Below are 27,729 nucleotides of genomic sequence, written 5' to 3' on the forward strand. Positions count from 1 at the left end.
AAACTTAGTAATTGTGAAAATTATTGGATTATCACCCCTGAAGACATCCTTTATGAATAAAGCAAAAATATTCACCTGGAAAATTATCTGTATCAAATTTCAAGAGTATTTAAATTAATAGTGAGAGAAAAAACACATCTTAGAAGTTAACTTATTCCTGGGATTAAGAAAAAAAATACTCTGTGTAATAGTTGCTTCTGCACACCTGTTTTTCAAACTGGAAATTAACATAGGGTGAGTGATCAGAAGTTCAGATTCCATTTCTGGCTCTGCTGTTGACTCTGGGTGATCATTTAATTTCTCAGTTCTTGTTTTTTTTATCCACAGAATGGTGAAATAGGTAGAGACATGAATCCTACCACAGCTCAGCAATTCATAGAATGCCTTTAGAAATGTAAACAGGAAACGTTTGTCCTTTTAGGTAAGGTTGTGACCAAAGAGAAGATCCAGGAAGCCAAAGAGGTGTACAGAGAGCATTTCCAGGATGATGTCTTTAATGAAAAGGGATGGAACTACATTCTTGAGGTAAAAAATGTTTTTAACGTTTTGCTCTACTTTGGTTTTTCTTTCAGTTCAAAATTTCTTACAAAGGAATTTGAATAGAAGACTGTTCTATAATTACAACTTTTTTCTGTCTGGCCCAAATTTAAGAGCTATTTTAGACATTCTTGGGAAAAGTTAAGGGTAACATTTAAATATTTTTTTATGGTGGCAAATAATTAGTATATAGAATCTATAGCAGGTCTCAGTAATTTGTTGTAATATAAACAAATGATAATTTAAACTTTTTTTTTTTTTTTAACATTTATTTATTTTTGAGACAGAGAGAGACAGAGCATGAACGGGGGAGGGTCAGAGAGAGGGAGACACAGAATCTGAAACAGGCTCCAGGCTCTGAGCTGTCAGCACAGAGCCCGACGCGGGGCTCGAACTCACGGACCGCGAGATCATGACCTGAGCTGAAGTCGGCCGCTTAACCGACTGAGCCACCCAGGCGCCCCTAAACAAATGATAATTTAGATAGTGTTTTTCAGAAAGGTGATTTCCTCTTTTCTTTGAAAATATTAGGAAGGGGCATCATTATTTGGCAATTTTGAAATTTTGGTCTATTTTCTTGGCTGTAGCTTATCTAAGGCAATAGATGCAGTGAGTCTATCATTACCCAGTACTTCTAGGAAATTTCCCTTACTGAATAATTGGAATGGTTTGGTGTAGATCCATAAAGTTGGCTTTCATTCTTTATTGTACTATGATATTAATACCTAGCATGTTTGGATCAGTTACTTAATTTTGAGCATCCAAAGATACGGGAATTGAGTTAGAAGAGTTGAATGGTGGTGATTATTATGAAGATAGGTTGGGAATGGGATCTTTAGGCATCTTGGCGCGTTAAGTGTTAATTCATTTATATCTTAAAAACAAATGTCTTTTCCATTGTAGACTATCATCAACAAAATAATTACAAATACTTTAACTTTCAGGCCTATGTTGTCATACTGAGTTTTACTATTTTTTACTTATGGGTCTTTGAAGAAGTCAAGTAAGCACTCTGTGGTATAATTTCCCCGTATCTTAAGTAAGGTCAGTAAAATCTGGGGGCTAATTCCTGCACTTACCCTATTTGGTTTGTTGGGAAGAGAATAGGAATAGATAAGTGTTAGGCTATATATAATTCCCAGTAGCCAGGGTGATAAATCTTTTGATTTTTTATGTTCAGAGAATCGCAGGGATCTAACCTAGAGATGGTCTTATCTAACCCTGTTGAAAGAATAGTCTGAGACGAGAAATGTTGAATGACTTGCCCACAGTCTGAGTCCAGATTGTTGAGTCCGAGCTGGGATTTCTAAGGCAGTATTCTTTCTTTTGTATCGTGAGACTTCCAGTGCTTCTCATTAAACAGACTTTTATCTATTTACCTGTCCCAAATCACATAAAAACTACTAGGATTTCTGAAATAATTTGCCTTCCTAGCCAAAATGTAGCCACAGCCCTTACCTTTAAAAGAAGGGGGGTGTAATTAAATATCTGATCACATAGTCTGTAGCAAATATGTTGCAGCCTAGTTTTGGAGAGAATTGTTGTACTTGGATATTCATTGCCAAAGCTCTAGAAAGTATACTTAATGATTGGTCTATCCACTCTACGAAAACAGAATAAAGGGAAAACCTGCTTAAGGTTCTTGTACTGTCAGGGACCTCTCTCTCTTTTTTTTCCTTTTTTTGTTTGACATTATTTTGTTCGTGTTGCTCTTTAATAGTAGTCCCTTATTTTATCTTTTAGTATTTAGCTTTTGTTTTACAAAAATGGCGACTAGAAGAAGGAGTGTTCTTGGAAAATTTTTGGAATATGTTGGAATAAACTCTTCTTTTTTTTTGAAATCTTGAGAAAAAACAACTTTTTTGTTTTGACCAGTTTGAGATTATCTCTGTCTTCTGGTAGAAATGTTCTTAGCAGAAGTACTTGGACTACATAAAATGTAAAAATTAATGTCGGTGTCTAAACTGTTAAATCATCTTAGCTAATTTTAAGAGAATGAGGATATTACTAGCAATATAATAACATGTACAATTGCAGTTTCTGTGACAGTAAGTTTAGCTTCTGTAAAATATGAAGAACCTATTAAAGCAGGTATCTGATTATCATTTGCTGAATGAATAATTTCATTATTGTCTTTTACCAGAAATATGATGGGCATCTTCCAATAGAAATAAAAGCTGTTCCTGAGGGCTATGTCATTCCCCGAGGAAATGTTCTCTTCACAGTGGAAAACACAGATCCAGAGTGTTACTGGCTTACAAATTGGATCGAGGTGAATTGTTTTGTTTTGTTTTTAATTTTTATTTAACATTAATTGACAGATACCATATGTTTTCACTCTTATGTGGATCCTGAGAAACTTAACAGAAACCCATGGGGGAGGGGAAGAAAAAAAAAAAGGAGGTTAGAGTGGGAGAGAGCCAAAGCATAAGAGACTCTTAAAAACTGAGAACAAACTGAGGGTTGATGGGGGGTGGGAGGGGGGGAGGGTGGGTGATGGGCATTGAGGAGGGCATCTTTTGGGATGAACACTGGGTGTTGTATGGAAACCAATTTGACAATAAACTTCACATATTGAAAAAAAAAACATTAATTGAAGATGTAAAAACCATTCAACTGGGATTCTAGTTTTAAAATTGCTGCTGATAAAGCTGTGTAATCTACAATTTACTAAATCTTTCCAGGCCTTAGTTTCCTCATTTAAAAAATGACAGTTGAACTAAATAATCTTTAAGGTTCCTTCCAGCAAAATCTAACATTCTAAGACTTTATCTGTGTGAAATTATTAAGAACTAGTACCGGTAAGGCTCAGTTGGCTTCCGTCTCGTTTGTTGCAATCTGAAATCTATGTTGTCATAGAAAAAACTGAGAAAAACAGCACAGGTATATTTTTAGTAATTTAAGATATTTTGTGGATATTCTGTTCTAATTATACAAAGGGAATTTTGTTCAGATTTTTAACAGCTTTCTTCATTATCTAATCAGTTTAGAGCTGAGGCTTTACTACCTGATATGTCTCATCTAAACACACTCAACACTTGCTGATCATTAAGTCCAAAAAGGAGGATACATAATAGACTCTGAGTTTATATTGCAAGGCTTTTTATTTGTTTTCCTTTCATTTGGACCCAAGCAGTCCTGTCTTCACGTGCTCATAGTTTTGATATTATTTACATATGTAACCTAGTTAGCTTCTCAACAGTTCGATTTAGATTTTATCTATTAGAGGAAATATTCTAGAAAGTGACTATAGAAATACCACTTTTCTGAGAGGTGTTTTTTACTTAGTGCTTAGAACGGATTCTTTATCTTAATTAGTTTATTAAGCTCATTTGTTGTATTGTAAAATAATACATTTGAGGTTATTTATAAGGACTAGAAAATTTAGGGGAATTAAGAGGTCCAAGAATGTGTTTGAAATACAATTTCTAAGTTGACAGAAAATTTAAAACTTCTCTTTATGGGACATTAACTTATAGTAGGCTAATAGCCCCAGAAAAAAATGTTCAATTAACCAAAATAATGATTTTAAATGGTTTACTGCTGTGTCTTAAAACTTTGAATTAACTGTGAACTCAAAGTAAAAGAAAACTTATCTCATTATTAGTTTTTGTACAGGTGTTACAGAATTTGTACTGGGAAATATGTGATTTTAAGAGGATGGTATTATTAAAAACACAAGAGTAAGCGTTCTTAACCACAACATCTTGTCTACCCGTATATCCTTTTACCATCAATACCAGAAGAGCCCAAACAGATAAACCTTATTTTGAAAATCATCATCACTTTTTTCACTTTTTCTGTTTTCTGATTGAGGGTTTAGTCAAGAAGTACTTTTCCCTGTGTTTGATGGAATTCCCATAGAGCAGACATTTATGGAGGACTAGTTCCCAGTTCACCTGCCTCATGTATGTTTTTCTTTATCTTCAGAAGGTGAAAAAAACACCAGCCTTTGAAAACAACCACCACCAAAAACCTGTTGTCATAATCATTATTTTGGTGTATTTCACTAAAACATAAAGTTAAAAAATTTTATATATAGATCCCTTAGAGGAGTAGTTTGTTAGCAAATAAAGAAATACCACTTTTAATACAAGAATTATTAAATGTGGGGTGCCTGCGTGGCTCAGTTGAGTGTCCAGCTCTTGATTTTGGCTCAGACTTTGTGAGATCGAGTCCCACTGATAGTGCGAAGCCTGTTTGGGATCCTGTTCTCTCTCCCCCACTCTCTCTGCCCCTCCTCTGTTCTCTATCAAAATAAATAAACTTAAAAAAAATTTAAAATAAAAATTTTTTAAAGTAAAATCCAGTGTGGGAGTGCTGGCTTTTGAAGGGAAAAAACATACATAGGTACGTGTTTTTATTTGCTTCTGCAACAGAACTTCCCTCAAATTTACCTTCTATTCTACTAATGTATATGATTTTAAATAACTTCAGTCCTTGCCAGGTATTTTTATCTAAGCCACAGTTGTTTATGGTCTGACACAATCCCTATTTTAGTTTCTGACAGATCCTGTGTTTTATAAAAAATTGTGTTTACACTAGATACCAAGTCTCCAGAAGAGACTTTTTCATAGTAACTTTGCATCCTTTGTGGGTTTCTGTTGTGAGGGTTAGAGAAGGTTTATCCTAATCTTATCCATCCCCAGCCCAAGTTTACCACCATGTGTATGAAATCTGTTACCAAATCCAACAAACTTGTTATTTACAAACTTAAAGTTGTTCTTCAGGCAACCCTTGTTTTGAAACATTTTAAATAATAGTGTTCCTTCCAGTAACCTCTCCCAGTGTATGTTCAAAGTTACTAATAATATCCTTTGATTGTTACTCACCATACACTGAATTTTAAAACCCACTAAAATTATTGGATTGCTTTAGCAATATCAATACTGGTGCTCGAAGAAACCTTAATTCTCGTCAGATTTCAAAACCTGTTTAAAAGAGCCTAAAGGTTTTGCAAAGGTGTCTCAGACTTACAAAGGGGCTGAGGAATGAACATATTGAGCTAAACTTAACTGTTTCTTCCAACCAAAAAGCAAAACAAAACCTTTTTGCTATTAAAAAGAATTGTAAAATAGATGGTGATCTCACAGTTTTACAGCACATGCAGAAATGTTTCATGTGACTTTTTTTTTTAATTTTTTTTTTTTTTAATGTTTATTTCTGAGACAGAGCATGAGCAGGTGAGGGACAGAGAGAGGGAGACACAGAATCTGAAGCAGGCTCCAGGCTCTGAGCTGTCAGCACAGAGCCCGATGTGGGGCTCTAACTCACAGACCGTGAGATCATGACCTGAGCCGAAGTCGGACGCTCAACTGACTGAGCCACCCAGGCGCCCCTCATGTGACTTTCTTAAAGTGACTTGCTAAAAGCCAAGGATGTAAAGCATAACTCAGTTAATAGAATTCTCTAGTGCTAAGCAAAAGTATATCTGAACTAAATAACCTACCAGTAGTCATAATAGATCTAAGAAAAATTAGGTCCAAGACTATAAAGAGGAGTAAATGAGTAACTTCTTTAGACCCAATACACCATTCAAGGTGTATTCCCGTGCTGCTGCATAAACTGTTTGATGCAGGTCCACATCAAGTAAAGAAATTGAAGATAGCCTAACTTACTTAGAAACTTCTACGGTGGGGCACTCAGGTGTTGGCTCAGTTGGTTGGGTGTCCGGATCTTGGTTTGGGCTCAGGTCATGATCTCACCATTTGTGGGTGTGAGCCCCGAGTCGGGCTCTGCACTGACAGTACAGAGTCTGCTTGGGATTCTCTGTCTCCCTCTCTCTCTGCCCCTCCCTGACTCGTGCTTTCTCTCAAAAATAAAAATAAACTTAAAAAAAAAATGTTTTTAAAGAAACTTTTATGGTAATTGCCTCAACATCCAAGTATGAGTGTAATATTATTTGCTTTGTGGCACTTTGGATAGAAACTAGGTAATCTGATGTTCTCTACTGTTAAGGTCCTGCTGTGCTTATCCTTTGTGTTGCTGAGCTGAGAACTGAGCTGTGCACTCTTTCTGGAATGCACGTGGTAGGCATCTTGCAGTATGGTTGAGACGTCTCACTAGTATTTCCAGTAGTATGGAGGTCTAGGACATACCTCCAGAGAAAGCAGGGAGTTTCCTCAGAAAAACTCAGCATTTTATGTTCTAATATTTGTGATTAATTTTATCACTACAGACTATTCTTGTTCAGTCCTGGTATCCAATCACAGTGGCCACAAATTCTAGAGAGCAGAAGAAAATATTGGCCAACTATTTGCTGGAAACATCTGGTAACTTAGATGGTCTGGAGTATAAGTTACATGATTTTGGCTACAGAGGAGTTTCTTCCCAAGAGGTATGGAAGTATGAAATGCACTTCATTTAATAAAATGTGGTTTGTTGGTTAGATTGCCATTATAAATTTGGGGGGAATTTTGATAGTGACCTTGGTTCTGAGCAGGCTACATTTTGAAATTCCAGGGATTCAGTCAATATATATATATATTATAAATATATATATATTATATATTTTTATATATATTATATGTAATATGCATATATATTATATATATTATACATATATACGTGTATGTACATATGTATACATGTACATATACATGTATGTAATATATATATTATATATATAAACTACCTACTATGTGTTAGCTTCTGTTCAGAGTACCTGGAATAAAGCTTTCAGCAAATGTCCCTGTCCTTTCTCTGTTAGATGGATGATGGATGGACAGACTTAAGTGTAACATATTATAATAAATATAGCAGATGTCAGATAATGCTACAGAGAAGCACAAGGCACAGAGTAAGGGAAAAGAGGCTGGTGGGAAAAGGGGGGGTGGGTCATTATTTGGTAGGTTTCTTTGAGGAGGTAACAGTTGACTCCTTAAATATTTAGGAAAAACTGGATCTTTGCCATAAGGAACTATTATGTCTGATAATGGTATCTCTAAGGATATCTGAAGACAGATATTCCTTTGAGAGCTATGCTGCTTTATACCTCAAAGTATGGGTCTTTTTCTTTTTTGGATTTTGGTTTATGGTTTATTTTCCAGACTGCTGGCATAGGAGCGTCTGCTCATTTGGTTAACTTCAAAGGAACAGACACAGTAGCAGGAATTGCTTTTGTTAAAAAATACTATGGAACGAAAGATCCTGTTCCAGGCTATTCTGTTCCAGCAGCAGAACACAGGTAAAATTCTGTCTTCATCTGCCTATTATCTAAACATTTGTTTTCTGAAATGATTTTTTTTCACTCTTGTATTGGTAATTCAGTGATATTTTGCTTAATTTCAGAGCCAGGTACTACAGTAAATCCTCATGAATTTAAGCCATACAAATTTAGCATTTATACTAGGCATAAGGACTAGTATCAGCGAGGTAGAGAACTTTGAACCATCCTCATGAAAACAATTTAAGAGCTTGCTTTCAACTCTCACATTCCCATGTAAGTTTTATTTTAGGAACTTTTTCAACTGCTCTATTGCCATATGCAGATAGGTTTCATGTGTTAAATCTAGAAGCACTCACTATAAAACTTGGTCACTTTTTCCCTTTTCCTGCTTTTCTACATGACCTCACGTAACCTTACCCTGGAAGCTGTCGCTTGGACCCAGTGCCCTCAATTGTAGAAAAGCTAGTAAGGCCTTTTGATGAAAGGAAGAGAGTTCATATCCTTCTTACGCTTCCTTATGTGACGTTAACTAAACATCTCAAGTTAAACTAGGGGCTGCGGCTGCCCTGCTCCTTGTGATAACTTTGTCGGAAGGCAATGGAGTTTTTACAGTGTACGACAAGCCTGATTTCTGGTTCTTAATAGCAAAAAATACTTACAGTAATGAGTTTGGGAAAATTTAGTAAGTTCTGCTCATACTCGGATCTTGCAGGGTTCTAAAACCAGCAGTGAGTTTTAAAATAAAGCTGAGCTTTTATCCAAGGCAATCTACTGGGTGCTAAAAGGGATAGGAAGATATAAAAAACTGACCCTATATTCAGTATAAAAATAATACACTACAAACACTCTGCTCTGTTAAGTACTTTTAAGGTGTTAGAGTGCACTAGTGTGCAAGGGAAGGAAAGGAAAGATGTTCTCTTCCTGGCAGGACCGAGAAAGTTTTATAGAGACAGTATGTGAAATCTTCATTTCTTGAAAGAATGGTTAAATTTAATGGGAGACATGAGCGAGCAATCATTCTGAATAAATCTTTTTTGCGTGCCTACCACACATCCAACATTGTCTTGAAAGAGCAAGAATGAAAGAGGAGAGTGACTGTGCTTTGGGAATAAGGGCTGAAACAGATTTTGTAGGGAACATGGGTTGGACTCAGAAGACAGGTTAACCTGTAAACGCCCTTAAATTCATCTTGACATTGAATGTTAACTATGTGCACATCATGCGAGGTTATTCTAATTCCTTTTTTAAATGGGAGTGGGCATCAAAGTTTTGAGCGTAAGCAGCTTTGTCATCAGAGAAATATTTTAGGATGGTTGTTTTGATAGGACATATTATGAATTGATAAAAAGAGAAATAAGAAATTAGGCTGAAGAGGAAGCTGTTCTAACAATTTGGAGAGATGCACAAAGGTTCAGAACGAAGTGGCTCAGTGAATGTTAAGTGGCTAAACACAGGCAATGGCTTAGGAGACAAAGTTGATAGAACTTGAGGATTCAGATTGGAGCTGGCGGAGGGTAGATTCCGCTAATATTTATGAGCCTTGCTGTATCAGTAGGGCCCTTGTTAAGGATTCTGACAGTCGAGACTCATCAGAGTCAGAACACAAGGATGTTGGTTCTACAGTTACAGTATTTTTATTTTGGACTTAAGGAATATCCATATATTAGACTCTTACTGATGGTTTTGCTTCACAGTAGTAATATCACAAGTATGAATCTGAGAAGAAAGGTATCTTCTTTAGGGTTTTCATGTTAAGACAGGGTGAAATCCATTTTAAAGTCTCACAGTAGTATTTACTACATTTGTAAAATTTACTCTTTAATATATAAAAATATTTCAGATGCTCTTAAATAGAAAAGTCTTTTAAACAATACATGGTATAGTGAAAAGAGCTTGGAAGTCAAAGTTGGGAAACCTGAGTGACCTAGTGACCCTACAGCTGACATTCTGGGTGGCCTTGGGCAAGTCACTTCCCTCTCTTCCTCCGTTCCTCCATCCAGCCAGACAAAAGGAAGAGCTAAAATTTTTTGTCTCCAACATCAGAAGGTCATTAAGGATAAATGAGCTAACATCTAAAATCACTTGGCCACCTGGGTGGCTCAGCAGTTGAGTGTCCACCTCTTGATTTAGGCTCAGGTCGTGATCCCACGGTCGTGGGATCAAACCTGGCATCAGGCTGGGTGCTGAAAAATGTGGAGCCTGCTTAAGATTCCCTCTCCTTCTGCCTCCCCCCTCCTCCTTCCCCCTCCTCACACTCTCTCTCTAAAATAAAAAAAAATTAAAAACTTCAAAATAAGAGAACTCTAAAGTTTAGAGCATTGCCATTATGGTTATAAATATTTTCTTAAGGAATGTATGAATCTGGGCTTAGAAATATGCCACTATCATTGTTTTAACACAACTTTTCTGTTTTCTTCCCAATGTTCTACCAGTTCACATAGTCAGATTATTTCTATTCATATAGTAGGTTTTCATATTCCTGATTTACTTATTCTGAGCATACTTATTCTGAGCCAAGCATATGTTAAAAAAAAAAAAAAAAAAAAAAAAAACACTGAACCCAAAGATGTGGGGAGAGTTTGGTTGACCAAAAAATTTAAGAGAGACATTAGACTATTTAATATAGAACCCAATTTAAAATTGTACATCGTGTGGTTAAGTGCTTACATTCTGTGGTTGATGTGAGCTTATGTAAAACTGCCTTGTTAAATTATATAAGTAAAACAAAATAAATCAATAGAAATTGAGAAAAAAAAGAAATATGCTATTGTGTAACCTTTCCCTCAAACTTTGGAAAGGTATCGATTTGATGCTGGAAATTAGAATAATAGCATTAGGAGAATTCATTGAACAAATATTTATGAGCTCCATATACTATCATCAGAAGAACAGGTGTTATGATTGGATTATGTAGAGGCTGCTGCAGGAAATGTCTCCAGGATGATGACGTAATAAAGGTAATCATCTCCCTGCCTAACAAGTAGATCTGGAGTCCAGAAGAAAAACCTGGACTAAGGGACAGATTCTGGAAACCCTTACCATGAGGGGATTTTTTAAAAGCTTTGAATATTTTTCACACAGGGAGTTGTATAGAGGAAAGCAAGTGTGCAGGTCAGAGCCTATGTTGGATTGAAGGAGAACATGACCTCTGAGGGGGACTGTAAAGGAACCATAGAAATAGGAAAAAATAAATAAATGAAAATGAGAGAGAGGTCACTGAAGTCATGGAAAAGGAAAGTTAAAGTGCCAGAGAAAGGAAGTAAGGTAAAGACTGAAAATGAACTTTGCTAGACAATACAAACAGCAGAGTTAGATGACTGTATCAGTGCATTGCTGGTGAAACAGAACTGTGTAGTCAAGGAGCTCTACCTGTAGGAGGTCATTATTACGTTACAAAGCTCTCTGGCATCGGTATTGAGCTTAATTCTCTCCATCCTTATTAAGAGGACAATAGTAGTTGACAGAAGGGGGTTTTCTTTGCATCTGAATTTTCCCTTCAGCCTGCAGATGTTGGCATGAAGTCGGGAGTTGGCATCATAACTACTAGCAGCCTCTGGAGTTGTTAAGAAGAGTGTTCACTCTAAAATGAGTTTTATGTAAATAGACTATCTCTCTGTTTCAGATAAGAGTAGTCTCTGGGTAGCTGGCTCTTTATAACCCTGAAGTGTACATGCTCTGTTATCATCAGTGTATCATTGACAGCAAGGGAAAATAGTCTACCCCAGTCCTTTAGGAAAAAAAATAATAAAATAACAGTTTCAAATATAAATTAGTATGACTCTTCAAACAGTTCTGAGATAAACTTATACCTACATGGGGTTATATAATAAGTGAAATGGGCTCTCTTTCCATTACTTTACTTAGGAAAATGGATGGGGTAGAGGAGAAGACTAGAAAACTAGGGAGAAGGAAAAATTGCTGGGCATGAAGAATTGGTAAAAGTTTTTCAACATTATTAGATTCTATTTAAGAATTTTTTAAATGATTTATATTAATCAAGAAGTACTTGTTACAAATAATTATTCAGTAAGAACTATTATTGAGGACATTGTGAAAATCACTATAACGGTTTTTGCCTAATAGAAACTCACATCTTACTTCCCATCATAATTATGTTTTGCTCAAACTAAGTATTAAAATTCTTACATTCCCTGGGCATATATTAACTTTATAGATGAAATAAATGACTGCCTGTTACTGGCCATTTGAAGATATAACAGGTAAAGGGTTGGTTGGCTGTATGTATGTATGTGTGGTATAGTATAAATAACTGCCTAAGTAGTTGCCTTTAAGTATAGGAGTTTTAAAGATAAAAAAAACTAGTGTATGTCCCTGCTATTATTGGTATATGGTTTTGAAAGTTCACAGAAGGGAGCAGGTCCTTGCGTTACGTAGCAAAATAACGGGAGTATGTGTTCATTGTTTCTCACATCTTGGCATAATGTACAGAGTGCATTCAGTAGCTGCTTGTTTTAGTCAACTAGTTTTATTGTATTTTTTAAGTGAACTCTACATCCAGCGTGGGGCTCAAACTCACAACCCTGAGGTCAAGAGTTGTAGGCTTCCAGCTGTGCCAGCCAAGCACCCCCTAGTTAACTGATTTTAAATGAGTAGGTTTAGGAATACAAAAAAAACAAAAACAAAAAGTTGGTTGAAAATAGGAGTTAAAATAACTATGAGACAGGAATAAGATTCCTGATAGTATTAAACATCAGCCAAGGGGTGGTTTGGCCCAAATAGTCGATGATCCTTATTACATGCATTCAGTAAACTAAATCTCACCTTTGCAGTGTTGATGGTATTAGAAGTATGTAGTACATCAGATATGATTTAGGAATAGATAATGTGTCTGCCTAAGTAAATCTGTATTTTCATTTTGTTTTCTAGTACCATAACAGCTTGGGGGAAAGACCGTGAAAAAGATGCTTTTGAACATATAGTAACACAGTTTTCATCAGTGCCTGTATCTGTGGTCAGCGATAGCTATGACATTTACAATGCATGTGAAAAAATATGGGGTGAAGATCTAAGACATTTAATACTGTCAAGAAGTACAGAGGCACCACTAATAATCAGACCTGATTCTGGAAATCCTCTGGACACTGTATTAAAGGTAAATTTTAATACATAACTTGATTATTAAAATGCCTGTGGACCCACTGTATCAATACTGTTGTAGTTTCATTCATGCACATGGCATTTCAGAACCATTTCTGGACCAGGCCCCTTATTTTAGAGTTGCAGCTCAGGGAGAGTAATAAATTTGTCCAAGGCCACACATTAGTAACAGAAAAAGGATACCCACAGTTCTGGGTTATTTATGTACTGTCGAATAGATAATACTGTTGAACAGATATTTTCTGCTTACCTTGAAAATTAATAGTATTAATCCTGTGCTTTTGTTACCAAGTTTGTGTTTTTTCTTTACTACAAGTCATTGCTATACCTTTGAAGTTTTTAGTGCAAAAGAAATATGTGGAAGGTGATGTGGAATAAAAAGAATTCAAAAATACTTTTCAGGTAGTGATTCTTTAGAGATACTGTTGATCCTCAGTAGAGCATTGTTGTTTTGGTTTTTTTTAGTGTTTAGGACTTGGTTTGCCTTCTTCAAAAATCATTAATAAGAACAAGTTATTTGATGCCTATTGCTAGAAAAATATTGTGTTAGGTGCTTTACTTAAGCTATGTCATATAATCTCTGTGAAAACCCTATGGTAAATATTACTCTCTCTCCAGATGTGGGGTCAATCTCATGAACCATGAGATCGTGACCGGAGCAGAAACCAAGAGTTGGGACTGAGCCACCCAGGCGCCCCAGCAAAGTCCTTTTTTTTTTTTTTTTTTTTTTTTAACTTTGAAACCTTTTCACACTTTTTTTGAGTTTGTTATTTTGTGTTGTATGTGTATTTTCCCCTACAGGTTTTGGATATTCTGGGTAAGAAGTTCCCTATTACTGAGAACTCAAAGGGCTACAAGTTGCTACCACCTTATCTTAGAATTATTCAAGGGGATGGAGTAGATATTAATACTCTACAAGAGGTATGTGTTTTATATTAAAGGTCCAATAAGGCAACCCTTATAATTAAGCTCTTTATTGGTTTGATAAATAGCACATTAATGATTTAAACATAGTTGTGATTCTTTTCATAAATGTGAAAAGCATAATGATAGCATATGTCTTTTCTGTTAATTGCTTAAAGTTTGTAATAAACGCAGTTGACCCTTGAATAGCGCAGGGGTTAGGGTCATGGACAGTCCCCTATATCCCACACAGTAAAAAAATCCATGTATAACTTTTGACTCTACCAAAACTTAACTCCTAGAAGAATGCCATTGACCAGAAGCCTTACAGTAACATCAACAGTTGATTAACATGTATATATGTATTATGTACTGTATTATATACTGTATTCCTAGTAAGCTAGACAAAAGAAATATTTCTTTTATATAATTATATATAATAGATATTTTATTAGAAAAAATATTAGGTAAAATATTAAGAAAATTAAGGAAGAGAAAATACATTTATAGTACTATACTGTATTTATCAAAAAAAATCTGTGTATAAGTGGACTGGTGCAAACAAACCCATGTTTCAACAGGCAGCTGTACTAGTGAGTTAAGGTCTAGGTGTATCAGCCATACCACACTTAACTACTCTCTGTCCTTAATTGGGCACCCTTGATGATGAGCCTGAAGAAGCGTCAGCATGAAACAAAATGCTAAACAACATTTCCTTGTATATAAAACAAAACATTTTGACACTGCTTAAGTAGGTGTGTTTTATTGGAATGGAGCTGCACATACTTGACAATTTATTATAAAACTTGAATGGTATTAATGTATGCTTTCTTAAAAAGTATAAAATGGTTTATCACCTCTTCTAAACATTAACTGTCATCACTGTTACTGTTAGATTTAGCCAAACAGTGTTCTATTATCTTAAAACTTTTGCCTCTTTTTCCCCCAAATAAGCTTTTAAAGAGCTATTATTTCATTTTAACAAATACCTAAAATACTCCATAAAAATTAAGGCTATCATTTGATATTATAATTTAGACTACTATCGTAAAACCACTGATATTTTAACGTCTATCAGCCTCAGATGGTATCCATTTTCATAACACAAGTTTATTAAAGGATTTTTCTGTTTGCAAGAATTTGGTGTGGTGAGAGTAAGGGCAGTATCCAAACTGTAAATAGTTTGTGTTCCAAATGATCCATATAAAAGAAAGAACTATTGCATATAACAAACTGTTTCTGTGGTGATGTGCATGTAAAGTTCCAGAATGAGGTTTCTGGAATAGATCGCTTGCAGTTACAGAAATGAGGTTTTTTCCACCCAGCTCTCCCAAACCGCTTTACCTAAGAAAAGTGGAAACTCCCCAAACTCCTCTAAGTGATTTGGTGTTGGGACATTAGGGGCTTCCATGTGAGAAGGAAGGAAGGCATAAAGTCCACAATGAGGAGGAAGACCTAAGTATAGAAATCTCAGCGGGCATTTTTTTAATAGCTGTTGTCTCCTTAGCTAATGTAAGGGTTTCTTACTTCATCATCAGTTAAGAACTGTTACCCATACCTGCATTTTAGCCGGTTTAGCAGGTGCTGTCACCCACATTTCACCCTCTTTCAGATGAAACATCATGGGCAGGGACCTGTGCCATTGTCAGAAAACCCATTAGCTCTTCTCATGGCTCAGACCTGGCATTCAGCTCTTTAAAAGTCAGGTGGTTCAGTCAGGTATTTGAACTTCCCTTTAAAAACCAAAGTTTCCTTTCCTTTTTTTTTTTTTAAATGCTGAGAATGCAAGTGCATTTTTTTAAGTTGAACTGAGTTTAAAACTTGAACTTTTTTTTTTTTTTTAAACTTTACAAACAAGGAGTTAAATATTGAGACAGGTACTCTTTATTCATCCCTGACCAAGGTTTCACCAGTGCCAGTTTGTGTTAATGCAGATGCACTTGTGTGTTGGTTTACATAAAGGGTAATACCTGCTTTCTTCATCCTGAAGGGGACTCAAAATAAGTTTTCCGAAGTAGGAAAAGGAACCATATGGTTTTGCTTCCTACATATAGTAGATGCCTTAATTTTGACACAATGAAAAATCTGTTTAACTTCAAACTTCTCTCATTGTCAGCCTCACTTTTGAACTTGGCTCTTCATGGTCATTCTTCCCTGTGACATGTCATGAAGTTGATGGTATAACCCCACTCTGGGGTTCTTGTGTACCAGAATGAATCCACTTATTTCAGTAAAGAGGCAAAAATCTCTTTTGTGTTAGACACAATTCACCAGGTGAATCCTTGACTCCACAGCCATACCCGCAGGAGGTCACCCCGTACACAACCCAGCTCTCCTGAGCAAACACACGAGTGGTCCTCCACTGTCTGCCTGGCAGCTGTCAACACATTTGTGTTCATGTAGATTTCCGGCACAAGACCTTACCTGTCTTATCACCAGTTACTTCTCATTCCCTCATTTCCTTCATTCCCCCGACCCTAACCACAGCCACAGTGACAACACAACAAATTCAGGAGCTCTGAATGAAATCCTCCTTCTGCACTTACACCTCAGCCCGGCATTTTTGAAGGTGGGTAGGTCTTTTGAAAGAGAAAATGTGGACTATAACTCTGTAGGCCTTACTCTTCACTGTGTATGGTGTTATAAAATGGCTCCAGGATGTTTTACTTTATTCATAACTATGACCCGGGGGAAATAACCTCCTTCCTCTTTCAAATTACTTAGTGTTTTTTGATCTTCTAGATTGTAGAAGGCATGAAGCAAAAAAAATGGAGTATTGAAAACATTGCTTTCGGTTCTGGTGGAGCTTTGCTACAGAAGTTAACAAGAGATCTGTTGAATTGTTCCTTCAAGTGTAGCTATGTTGTAACCAATGGCCTTGGGGTATGTCCTTCAACTTTTACTCTTGTGTTAGTACCTTCTTTATGTGTCAGGTAGAATGCAGTTACTGAATGCAGTAGTCAAAGGATATGTCCTAAACTATGTTGTCAGGTACCACTGACCTTGACTCAAAGCAAGGAAAGAAAAGAGATCTTAGGTAAAAAAAATGACATGACTTGGAGAAAGGAGGAAAAAGATGATTATTTGAGAAGTAATGCAGGCCAGTCATTGCCCACTGGTTCAGTATTAGAGTCAAAAAGTTGACCATTTTGAAGGGGAATGTCAGCTAACCCAGCCATCATATATGAAAGATAAGCAGGTGTGTAAGCACCATCAGTGTTTTAGGAAGGTGGAGCATGGAGTGGGAGTTGTGATACCAGAATCCTGTTCTAATAGCCTTAGAACAGGACCCCAAGCTGCCTGTTTCAGGCAGCTGAACAACAAGGATCTTTGTAGGCTCTTGAGACTCTATGGATCCAAAGGTGGGAGTGGGAGATATTAAGAATTCTTCAGAACACCTGGGTTCTGGGTTGGTTCCTTGCTTTCCTCACCTCTATCTTTGGAACCTTGGAGTTGATTCATCTGCTTCTCCTCCAGAGCATCACTCCTTGCTTCTATTATGTTGGCCTCCTACCTTTCTGCTCTTTAAACAAACCTTGTGTTCTCCTCAGGTTCTCTAGGTCTTTGCTTTTCATAGTAACAAGGAATAAAGTAAAAGGTAACAAAAGGAAAAGTTATGGAGTATGGAATGGAAGCCTTTACCTTAGTAAAAATCTTAGTTCCCTTGCCACAGATTATATAATACAGTTGACATAGTTTTTTTTTGTTTTCTTTTCCCAATAGCCTGCATGTGCTGTACTGGAATGTTAGAAAGGATATTCAAGACTTCAATTTTGTTCATAACCCTTTTCCCTAACAGAGGACTCTGTCTTCCAACAGAGGCTAGAGTTCTGTTTCTAAAAGCTCGATGTGGATTCGTTTAGTTATACCAATAAAGTGCCTTAGGTTTATATATAAATTATGTATAAACTTTGTTCTTTAATGGGAATAACATTCCTGATTAGTCTTTTATTTCTCTTTCTTCCAGATTAATGTCTTCAAGGACCCCGTTGCTGATCCCAACAAAAGATCCAAAAAGGGCCGATTATCTTTACATAGGACACCAGCAGGGAATTTTGTTACACTTGAGGAAGGAAAAGGAGACCTTGAGGAATATGGTCATGTATGTTATCTTTGCTGATCTTCCATTTTATGAAAGCGGGCTCTTACGTTGCATTTTTTTTTTTTTTAACATTTTTTATTTTTATTTTTGGGACAGAGAGAGACAGAGCATGAACGGGGGAGGGGCAGAGAGAGAGGGAGACACAGAATCGGAAACAGGCTCCAGGCTCCGAGCCATCAGCCCAGAGCCTGACGCGGGGCTCGAACTCACGGACCGCGAGATCGTGACCTGGCTGAAGTCGGACGCTTAACCGACTGCGCCACCCAGGCGCCCCTCTTACGTTGCATTTTTAAAGTATCTCCAGAACGTTTTTTTATTGAAGGACAAAGTACTTTTGCTATAAAACGTGTGCGGTTGCTAACCTAGCAACCAAAATAAGATGAAAACCAAGAAGGAGCTAGATCATAAATAAGAACTGTGCATACAATGGGTGACAAACTAGGACATTTCATAAAAAAGCAAAAGTTCATCCACACAGTGAGCAGCAGGGTAGTGGCTGATGAACTTCAGCAAGCCCTCGTGTACTCCACCGTACTGTCAGTGCCAACTTGGCAGCGAGTCCTTTCTGAAAAGGAACGGCTAAAAATACTTAAAGGAAGCTATTTATGTTGTAAAACTGGTAATTTAATAAAGGAAGGGCTATCCAAATTCTAAGGTGTTGAAAGATAATCCCATTTTTTAAAAACTTAACAGAATCCAGTTGAGATGGTTTTCTGTAGTCTCCTGTGCTTCTCACAGCAATTCTGGGCTACAAAAGCAGATTATGTTATCTTAATATAAGATGTGAAAACATTATGACTGGATTCTGATTACATAATAATAATAATAATAATAATAATAGGTGAAACCTACATTAAACCAAGTTTTCTGATTCAAGTCAACCAAACTGGAAAAGTTTATGGTATGCTTAAGTGGTCCATATGATCTGATGCTCTTTAACATAAAAAATACACTTATATTTGTAAACTCAGAAGCTACAAAGTGTATTTTAGCCGCTGGATTGAAAAAAACTCATTTTTAGAGGAAAACTGCTCCAAACATAAAACTAATTTATCACTGTAGATTCTTTATACCATTTCAGATATTCTACTTATGGTATATGTGATACTAAGTTTTGAGCTAGAACTGAACATTTTTCTGTATTTAATGAAAAATAAGTTCCTAAACAAACTTTTCAATATAGCCTGTTGTTCAGGTCATTGAGTAGCATTCACTGAACTCTTGTAGCTACTGAGAGTTTGCCGAGTGAGTGTGTCCAGATGGACTGATAAAGTCAGTGTAGACAAAGCCCCAACAATGGCTTTAAAATGCATTGATTTCAAGAGTATGTAAATGACACCCTAGAACATCTGAGGCAGTAATCAGTTATAATCATCTAGGCATTTTAAGAATAGGAACCACCATTCCTTGATGATATTTAACTTTATGAAAGAAAAGGTTATGCACCTCAATCTTGATGGAAAACTTAGGCACAACAGATTACATCTGTCGATTTTTCAAAGGAAACCAAGGGCAGACAATTTCTTAGGGAGACGAAAGTGGCTTTCTCAGACTTAAAAGGGAATTCAGTTTTCTCAGTTGACTGTTGTTACCCTTGCATCGATCAAATGGATTACGTGTATCAGTAACTTCTGGAATACACACCGAGTTTTTAAATCCGTCATTGAGCATTCATCAAGAAGCCAATACTTACTTCTGTTTCTGGTTTGGTTTCTTTTTTTTTTTATGTTTTTTTGTTGTTGTTCTAAGTCCAAAACTCAGTGACTAGGAAATTTATTAAATTCCAGGGTTGTAAGTTTAATCAGTGTTGAGTCTGTTGTCTAGGAACAAGGGAGGGCCTGGCAGGCTTTCCTTGCTGTCAGTCATAATTATCAGCAACAGCCATGATTCTTCTGGGCAACCAAGCAATAAGCATCTTCCACCTGGAAAAATAAAGAGAAGGATCAGCTACCGTTTTCGTGTTTTCCCTTCAAGGAAAACTTTTACGAATATTTAGATTATTGCTTTATATAAAAGCTAAATATTTCTACATAGCCATTTTAGATAGTGCCATGCTTTCCGCCTACTCCACCAGCACTGCGTGTAAACATTCATAATTTGAATGCCATCAAACATCTCTGTATTTGACTAGTGAGTCTGACTCCTCAAAGCCTTAACTTATTTTGCTTGATCGTCTGATATAACGGTTACATTTTAGTCTTATTATATTTGTGCAGGATCTTCTCCATACTGTCTTCAAGAATGGGAAGGTGACAAAAAGCTATTCATTTGATGAAATCAGAAAAAATGCAGAGCTGAATATCGAACTGGAAGTAGCGCCTCATTAGGGTTTATGACTGGGTGTGCGTGCTCGCCTGCGTGTGTGTGTACATGTGCATGCATGCACGTGTGCACCAGCGTGTGAGTATGTAATCATGTTTATTGTACAGATGTGGGGGGTTTCTTTGTGTTTTATGATACATTACAGCCAAATTATTTGTTGGTTTATGGACATACTGCCCTTTCATTTTTTGTTTTTTTCCAGTGTTTAGGTGATCTCAAATTAGGAAATGCACTTAACCATGTAAAAGATTAATGATAAGTAAGCTTTTTAGGGCCCTTTGCCAATAGATAGTAATTCTATCTGGTATTGATCTTTTCACAAATAACCGAACCCAGAAACTTTTATATATAACTGAAGATCACATAAAACAGATTTGCATAAAATTATCATTGATTGCTTTATGTTTATATTTAACTTGTATTTTTGTACAAACAAGATTGTGTAAGATATATTTAAAGTTTCAGTGATTCAACAGTCTTTCCAACTTTTCATGATTTTTATGAGCACAGACTTTCAAGAAAATACTTGAAAATAAATTACATTGCCTTTTGTCCATTAATCAGCAAATAAAACATGGCCTTAACGAGTTGTTTGTGTTATTGTACAATTTGAAAGTTATGTCAGGACATACCCTATAGAATTACTAACCTCACTGCCCCTTGTAGAATATGTATTAATCATTCTACATTAAAGAAAATAATGGTTCTTACTGGAATGTCTAGGCACTGTACAGTGATTATATATGTTGGTCATTGTATTGTACCAGTGAAATGCCAAATTTGAAGGCCTGTACTGCAATTTTATATGTCAGATATTGCCTGTGGCTCTAACATGCACCTCAAGATTTTAAGGAGATGTTTTTAGAGAGAATTTCTGCTTCCACTACAGAATATATACATAAATGTAAAATATTAACAAAAGTGGAAGTAGTGTATTTTAAAGTAATTACACTTCGGAATTTATTTTTCCTATTCTATAGTTGATATGACTGAAATGAATTACTGGACTGGGTAGTGAGTGTACTTATTTTAAATGTTTTGATTCTGTTATATTTTTCATTAAGTTTTTTTAAAAATTAAATTGAATATTAAATTGTATGGACATCATTTATTAAACTGAATCCCTCCATAAATAATAAGATAATAAGCAGGTTCTTAAATGAGGATAAATTAAAGCATGAGGACATAAGTTTGAATAGAAAAGTCTTAACCAAAAATAGTAAGTTGGCTACATGCAAAGCAAAGCGTTCAACATCAAAATGTTCTAGAGTGATTAACTGCTAGATTCTGAGTCAGTCATCTGACTAGAGACCAGGTTTGGTTTTTTAATGATTCTGTTTTATTTATATCTGTTGTTCTAAGGCAGGAGGCCGACTAAGGCCTGCAGGCCAAATTCAGACTGCTATTTTTGTAAATACCTATGTCTATGACTGCTTTCTCAGGGCAGCACAGAAGTCAAGTAGTTACATAGTGACCATATGACCCACAAAGCCTGAAATGTTTATTACCTGGCCCTTTTGCAGAAAAAGTTTGTTGACCGCTGGGGTCTAAGAAGAGGAGCGTGCCTTGAAGTATAAGAGAAATGTTGAGTTTGGGGAAGGGAGGAAGCTTTGTTGATAAGGAGTTTGTCTCTTTTATCCTTTCTTTTATTTAAACATCTCATCTTGGAAGACTGATTTCTGAAAGCTTTAACATGACATTAAATGTGAAATTTTAAATACTGAAAAGCCATAAATCATCTGTCCTAAACAGTTACATGAGAAGGTATTTATCAGTGGACTAATCGAAGTAGAAGTCTGTTAAATGTCTCCTATAAACATCATTAAAAAGAACATGGTTTTTGCAGATGATTCTAAACCCTTGTTTAATGAGAACAATAAGCATTATTTACTTTTATTAAGAGTTTTCATCCTGTAATTCCTGGTGGAAAATAGTTTTAAGCTGATTCTTTTAAATGTATCTAAAAATTAGTAATATTAAGAAGAACACAACTTTCTTCACAAAATGTGATGGGGGTTAGAGAATTTAAAAAACCATATTTATTACCAAATAACAACTTTGATAAACCATCCATAATTTTGGTTTTCTTTAAACATGGGAATTCTATAAACAGTATTCTTTGTGTGCTGGGACTTTCAGCAGTTTCAGAGTAGCTGGAGTTTTACTTTTAAAAAATCTACACTTGTACATGGCCGTAGATTGTAGAAGAGGTGGAATGATTAATTATTTTAGCCACTTGGAACCAATGAATCTGAATTTGTCACTAAGCACTTAGTATTTGGCCATCCCCATTCTCAGTAGCAAATGGTTAACATAGTTCTCAAATAGGATTCCACTGTGTGTCACCTTTCAATCAGTCTAACTCTTCCAGACAAAAGCAAATGGCATGTATGGGTTTGCTTAGGTCCTTAGATTTGCAGTTGACATCAGTTAATCCCTCTCAATTCATACTATCATGAAGTATTTGTATTTTAAATAGAAGATAGGAGTTCTGTGTTAAGACTCTTTATTTGTACTCTATACTTAAAGTCAAATGGTTTTAATCCCTTATTTCCTTTCTTGAAATAAATTGTTATGAAAAATATTTTATAACAAAATTCATCTTGGAAAACCAGAAAGAGAAAAATGGCAAGGTAATTATTGTTCTGTTTGCCATAATTTAGAATTCAGCACTTAAACAAGTATTTTGTAGTTTTACATTCCTTTTTAACCCATTCAGTGGAGAACGCTCAGCTTTTCTCCAAGTTGTATGTTAATTCTAATATGTATACAACATCAAATATAAACATGTAATTAACATGGAAATAAAGTTTAGCTCTATTAGCGAAATGTTAAATTTGACTGTGTGCTTCAAATAATGGCCATTTCTAGACTTACCCTCTTTTAGGTACTCCTCTATTTTCTGCCTTGTGCAACCATCTGAATGGCAGTGCCTCTTATTAAGGACACTGGAGAGAGACCAGATCTGGAGGGAAAGGGCAGAATTTCTAGGTTAAGATCTTTCATGAGATGCTATAGAGACACTTAGATGTGGATGTTAGGTAGCTGGATATACAGATATGGGGACACGTGAAAGGGTACCTCACTAGGAAGCATATAAAATATGGCCTGGCACACCACATGCAAAATCCAGCCCGTCTGTTTTTGTAAACAGAGGCTTTTGGAATAAGCCATGCCCATTAGTCTAATTCTTGTTTATGGCCGCTTTCACGCTACCATAACAGAGTTGAGAAGTTGCTAAAGACAGACTTTGTACCCTGCAAAGCCCAATGATTTTACTTTATGGCCCTTTAAAGTAGAAAACCTGCTGTAGAGTACAAGGAAAAGAAAACTGAGGGAAAAACCAGAGGAACGCTACAAAAGTTAAGTGGCAGAAGGTAAGAAGGCAAAGGAGACTGACAAGTGGTAGCTGAAGAGATGAGAGGAAAACCAGGAGGAGTAAAGGAAGAAGGGAGTTTTTCGGCACGGTACGGAATGCTGCTGAGAGACCAAGTAGAGTGAGGGATTAAAAGCATCGACCGAATTTAACCGGGAAATACCAGTGGCTTGCAAACATTCCCTCCACAGCAGCTGAAGCAGCACATGGCAGAAAGAAGCTATCTTACAAAACTATGAATTTTGGACATGAAAAGGAGAGAATGAAGCAACAATGTGTCTCCCTTTCCCGTTTTAGCTACTGCTTTACTTTCTAAAAAGGACCCGGCAAGAGGGAGAAGTTAAAGATAAGAGAGCCAAAAGGAATCAGTGATGCTTTTGGGTTCCATACAAGGTTGGAAGAGGATGGGGTCCAAAGCGCCTGTGGAGAAACTGGCTGGCTTTCACAAGGAAGGGGTGGGGTGCTTCTATTCTAGAAAGAAGGAGAAGGGGATAGGTGCACATGCAGGCTTCGGTTTCCTCGTTAAAGTCAGAGACCAAAGGAGACTGGACTTTTGAAAAAGGTTTTAAAATGGTTTTTGTGGAGAATGAAGTGACCAAATGTACAGCAGGATGATAGAATGGTATGGAGGACCCACCTATTTGGTGACTGAGAATTTAAAGTTTAATTTGCCTGTTGTGATCTTTGTTGTTCCCCTCCATAGTAGCACCCCGATGCCTGGGTACAGAGAAAATGGAGATACTTGCTGTTTTGCCAGATGAGTTTGATCAAAGGGATGTTAATTGAATAACTGCTGAAACAGTGGTCCTACATATTTAAACTGTGGATAGGTAAGGACATGAGGGCTACACAGAGCATTGGGAAGACAGTAAGGAACCTGATGGATAGTCTGATAACAGATCTGGGCTGCTGGGAGTTGCTGGAACAAGCAGGTTTGGAAGGACAGGAAACACTAGTCTCAGACCAGGATGTGTGGATTAGTGATCAGAGAGGAGCAAGGTCATGGTGGAGTGTGATCTTGCAGTGGCTAAATGAAGATCATGAGACCAAACGAGAACAGGAAACCTGAAAGGACAGTTGGGTGGGATGGTGGACATTAAAATCATCCAGGAGGACAGCAGAAGTTGAAGTAGAGAGGAAAGCTAGGTCAGGCACCGACATGTTCAGTGAATGAAGAGAAGTGACCAGGAGGTCAGCAGGAGGCAGCATCAGTGAAGGGTGTGAGCCTCAAAGAGGGCAGAGGAGACCACGGACTCAGGCCAGCCTGCAAGAGGAGGAACTCAGGGTCTGAGCACGCATGGACAAATACAGACTGATTAAAAAGCACCTGTGTATTGCCAAAGGTTTGATGTCCTTTACCAGGCCCTCAGTCAATATTTGTTGACTTGATGAATGAAGGGAAGGAATAATTTAGATTTAAAAAAGTCTTGATTTTATTAGCTTGCTACAAACATCCCTTCCACTGACACAGGCCCAAGTGTTCAAGCCTTTAAATACGTTTTTGAGTGTGTTTTGTCTTGAATGTTAAGATTTACTTTTTTTTTTTTTTTTTAAAGCAACCAAAGCATTCTGCAGCCAATTAAAATCAGTCCTCCCTCTTGTATTCGGGTTCTTCTCACCTTGTTTTAAATTATTGTTTTATTTGAAGATATCTGTTCCCTAGAGACAACTCCATCTTTATTTGGTTCACAGTTCTTCATTCTATTAAAACTTATTTATTAAAATATTTGTTTGCATTATTCCAGCAAAGAGAAATACGCTCTTGAAAGGAATTTTAGAATCAAATTACCAACTTCACCAAAATTTTTTTAATTAACATAAAAGTGGGTCCATGATGATCAGGAATTTTGCCTGTATGCTATCACATGGGTGGCCAAGCCTTCACTTTACTGGTACAAAGGACTCTTGGTGACTTAATTAGTATTCATAAGGGACATGGAACTTTTACCACTTTTCAGGGCTTGTGCTGCTCTCTTGGTGAGTAGTATAAGCTGCCAGGTCACTTTTCTGCCAGTCTATAGCATAGTCTCCACAGAAAAATACACTCTTCGTTTATATTGATTTATATTCATCCCAGAAAAAGCAGTATCATTCTTTGATTGACAACAAATTTTATTTTATCCTGTAATTGGCTATTGAGCTCTTACTTCTTTGACTTAAAACTTAGGGAAGGCATAGGTTTTAACGAAGATGGATTAGTTACTGTGCTTATGAACAGTCCTGATGCACGAACTGGCTACAAGTTTGATTCTGATGCGGTCTTCCTGAGTAGCCTGAAGATTCCTACCAGATTTCTAAGCTTGGGAAAAAAACAATTCTTATCTTCAACCTCTCAGTTTCTATTCCTTCCTCTTCAGGAGCAAACATGTTCCTGTTTCATCCTTTTAGGAAACGTAAATCTCGTTAACATCAGCTCTACGCTCCCTTCTTCCATTCAGATCCAGAGTTCTCAAGCTGTGCACATTTACCACCTCACTTTTCCCACCCCCCTCTGGTTCTCGTCCCTCATACAGTGACCTTGATTGCCAACTGAGTGTGTTTACTTCTGATCTCATCAGAGGATCTCTTCTGTATTTGCCACTAATAATTCATTCCTTAAAACTACTCCTTTGTCCTCTGTTGTAATATGATGTCTCCCTTCTCTTCCCTGGGCTCTTATTCACACACTTACCTTTTAAATGTCCTATCCCATTTATCTCCACATTCATCTTGGCTGATCTCAGCCATTCTCATGGTCTCAGCTATCCCCTATCTACTAAAGCCTCCATGCATTGATCTCTAGCCCAGACCTCTGAATTTTTCTACCTGTGATGCATTCCCACCCAGAGACCTACTCAAATACAGCAAGTCCAAACTTATCATGTTCCTGGATTTCTACCTAATTTGGGGGTTCAACCACCCACCCAAATGAGACTTCCCACTCCATTACCCCACATGTGATCAGACTCACAGTCCTGTTGATCTACATACTAAATATTATATGTCTTCCCTCTAACTCTCATTTCAGACTTGCAAATCTCTTCCTGAAACAATACAAAAAACATAACGAGTTTTCCTATCCCGGACCCTCTCCCTCCCATTCTACAACCAGAGTATATTTATAACAAAATCTAATAGCTTTAGTCCCCTGCTTAAAACATTTGAAACTCCCTCTAGCCTCCAGGATAATGCTCAGAATCCAGCCTAACCCACAAAACTCTCTGATCTGGCCCATGCTACACAGATGGCCTCATGTTTTGCTTTTAATTTTCTGTGCCAGCATCACTGACTTGCTCTACCTTACATTCACGCACACATATTCACAATACACAGTTTTCTGCCTTTGCTCATGCTGACCTCTCAGCCAAGAATGCCTTCCTCTGGCTAACACATTTTAGGTGATTAGGTGATAATGCCTCCAAGAAGCATTCAACAACTCGCTTATCTGCCATCCTTACTCCACATGCCCTTCTGGGCTCCACAAGTATTGAGTGTATTTCTAAACTAGCACTTGCAATCCATAGATCTATGTCCTATGGTGTAGGATGGTGTTTTATTCATCCCTGCTTCCTGCATTCAGCACACAGTACACACTCAAATGTTTGTTGAATAAATGTCATTAAGATAAACACTTAAAAAGTTGATTTATTTTGAGAGAGAGAGCGCACAAGGTGGGGAGGGACAGAGAGAGAGAGAATCCCAAGCAGGCTCTGCACTGACAGCCAGAGCTCAATGTGGGGCTCGAACTCACAAACTGAGATCGTGACCTGAGCCGAAATCAAGAGCTGGATGCTTGACTGAGCCAACCAGTAGCCCCAAGACAAACACTTTTCTATAATGTCTACATAATGCTAATACCCTGAACATTTCACTAAGTGTTTAAAAAGTAGAACATTTTTATTAAGTTTTTTTTAATGAATAACTTTCAAAGCATGATCACATGCTACTGTCTTTTTGAAAAATCATTACAGTATATTCATGAAATAAAGGGTTTCATCAAAATGTAGATTAGAGCCCAGAGATTGGATGATGGCATGAAGTAGAAGGCCCCTAGGTACGCCGGGTCCCGTGAATACAACAAGATGAGTATCAAATCATTCTAAATCCCCCAGAAATTGACCTGAAGACTGGCAGAACAAACTCCACAACTAAAGGTACAGAAGAAGCCATCATGAAGAAGTTAGGAAGCGGGGAGACGCGGTTTGGGAGAGAAACGGATCGAGG

At 36.9% G+C, this 27,729-nt stretch overlaps 1 protein-coding gene and 1 long non-coding RNA gene across 2 annotated transcripts in view; one reads left to right on the top strand and one right to left on the bottom strand.

Moving 5' to 3' along the window:
* Positions 1-21,120, top strand: part of NAMPT (nicotinamide phosphoribosyltransferase) — a 37,413-nt gene extending 16,293 nt beyond the window's left edge. The window contains exons 3-11 of the mRNA XM_049642804.1: positions 422-525; positions 2,681-2,809; positions 6,716-6,874; positions 7,587-7,723; positions 12,593-12,818; positions 13,625-13,744; positions 16,469-16,609; positions 17,694-17,828; positions 20,045-21,120. Of these exons, the coding sequence (XP_049498761.1) occupies positions 422-525; positions 2,681-2,809; positions 6,716-6,874; positions 7,587-7,723; positions 12,593-12,818; positions 13,625-13,744; positions 16,469-16,609; positions 17,694-17,828; positions 20,045-20,155 (1,262 nt within the window). The 3' untranslated portion in view covers positions 20,156-21,120. The remainder of the gene's footprint in view (positions 1-421; positions 526-2,680; positions 2,810-6,715; positions 6,875-7,586; positions 7,724-12,592; positions 12,819-13,624; positions 13,745-16,468; positions 16,610-17,693; positions 17,829-20,044) is intronic.
* On the bottom strand, positions 19,414-23,740 carry LOC125930777 (uncharacterized). Its single transcript, XR_007460237.1, has 2 exons — positions 23,028-23,740; positions 19,414-19,750 (listed from the first exon to the last, which is right to left on the bottom strand). It is a non-coding gene; the product is annotated as an uncharacterized LOC125930777 (long non-coding RNA).
* Between the last annotated feature and the right edge of the window lie 3,989 nt (positions 23,741-27,729).

Source organism: Panthera uncia, chromosome A2 (assembly GCF_023721935.1).
Source record: "Panthera uncia isolate 11264 chromosome A2, Puncia_PCG_1.0, whole genome shotgun sequence".
NCBI lineage: Eukaryota > Metazoa > Chordata > Mammalia > Carnivora > Felidae > Panthera > Panthera uncia.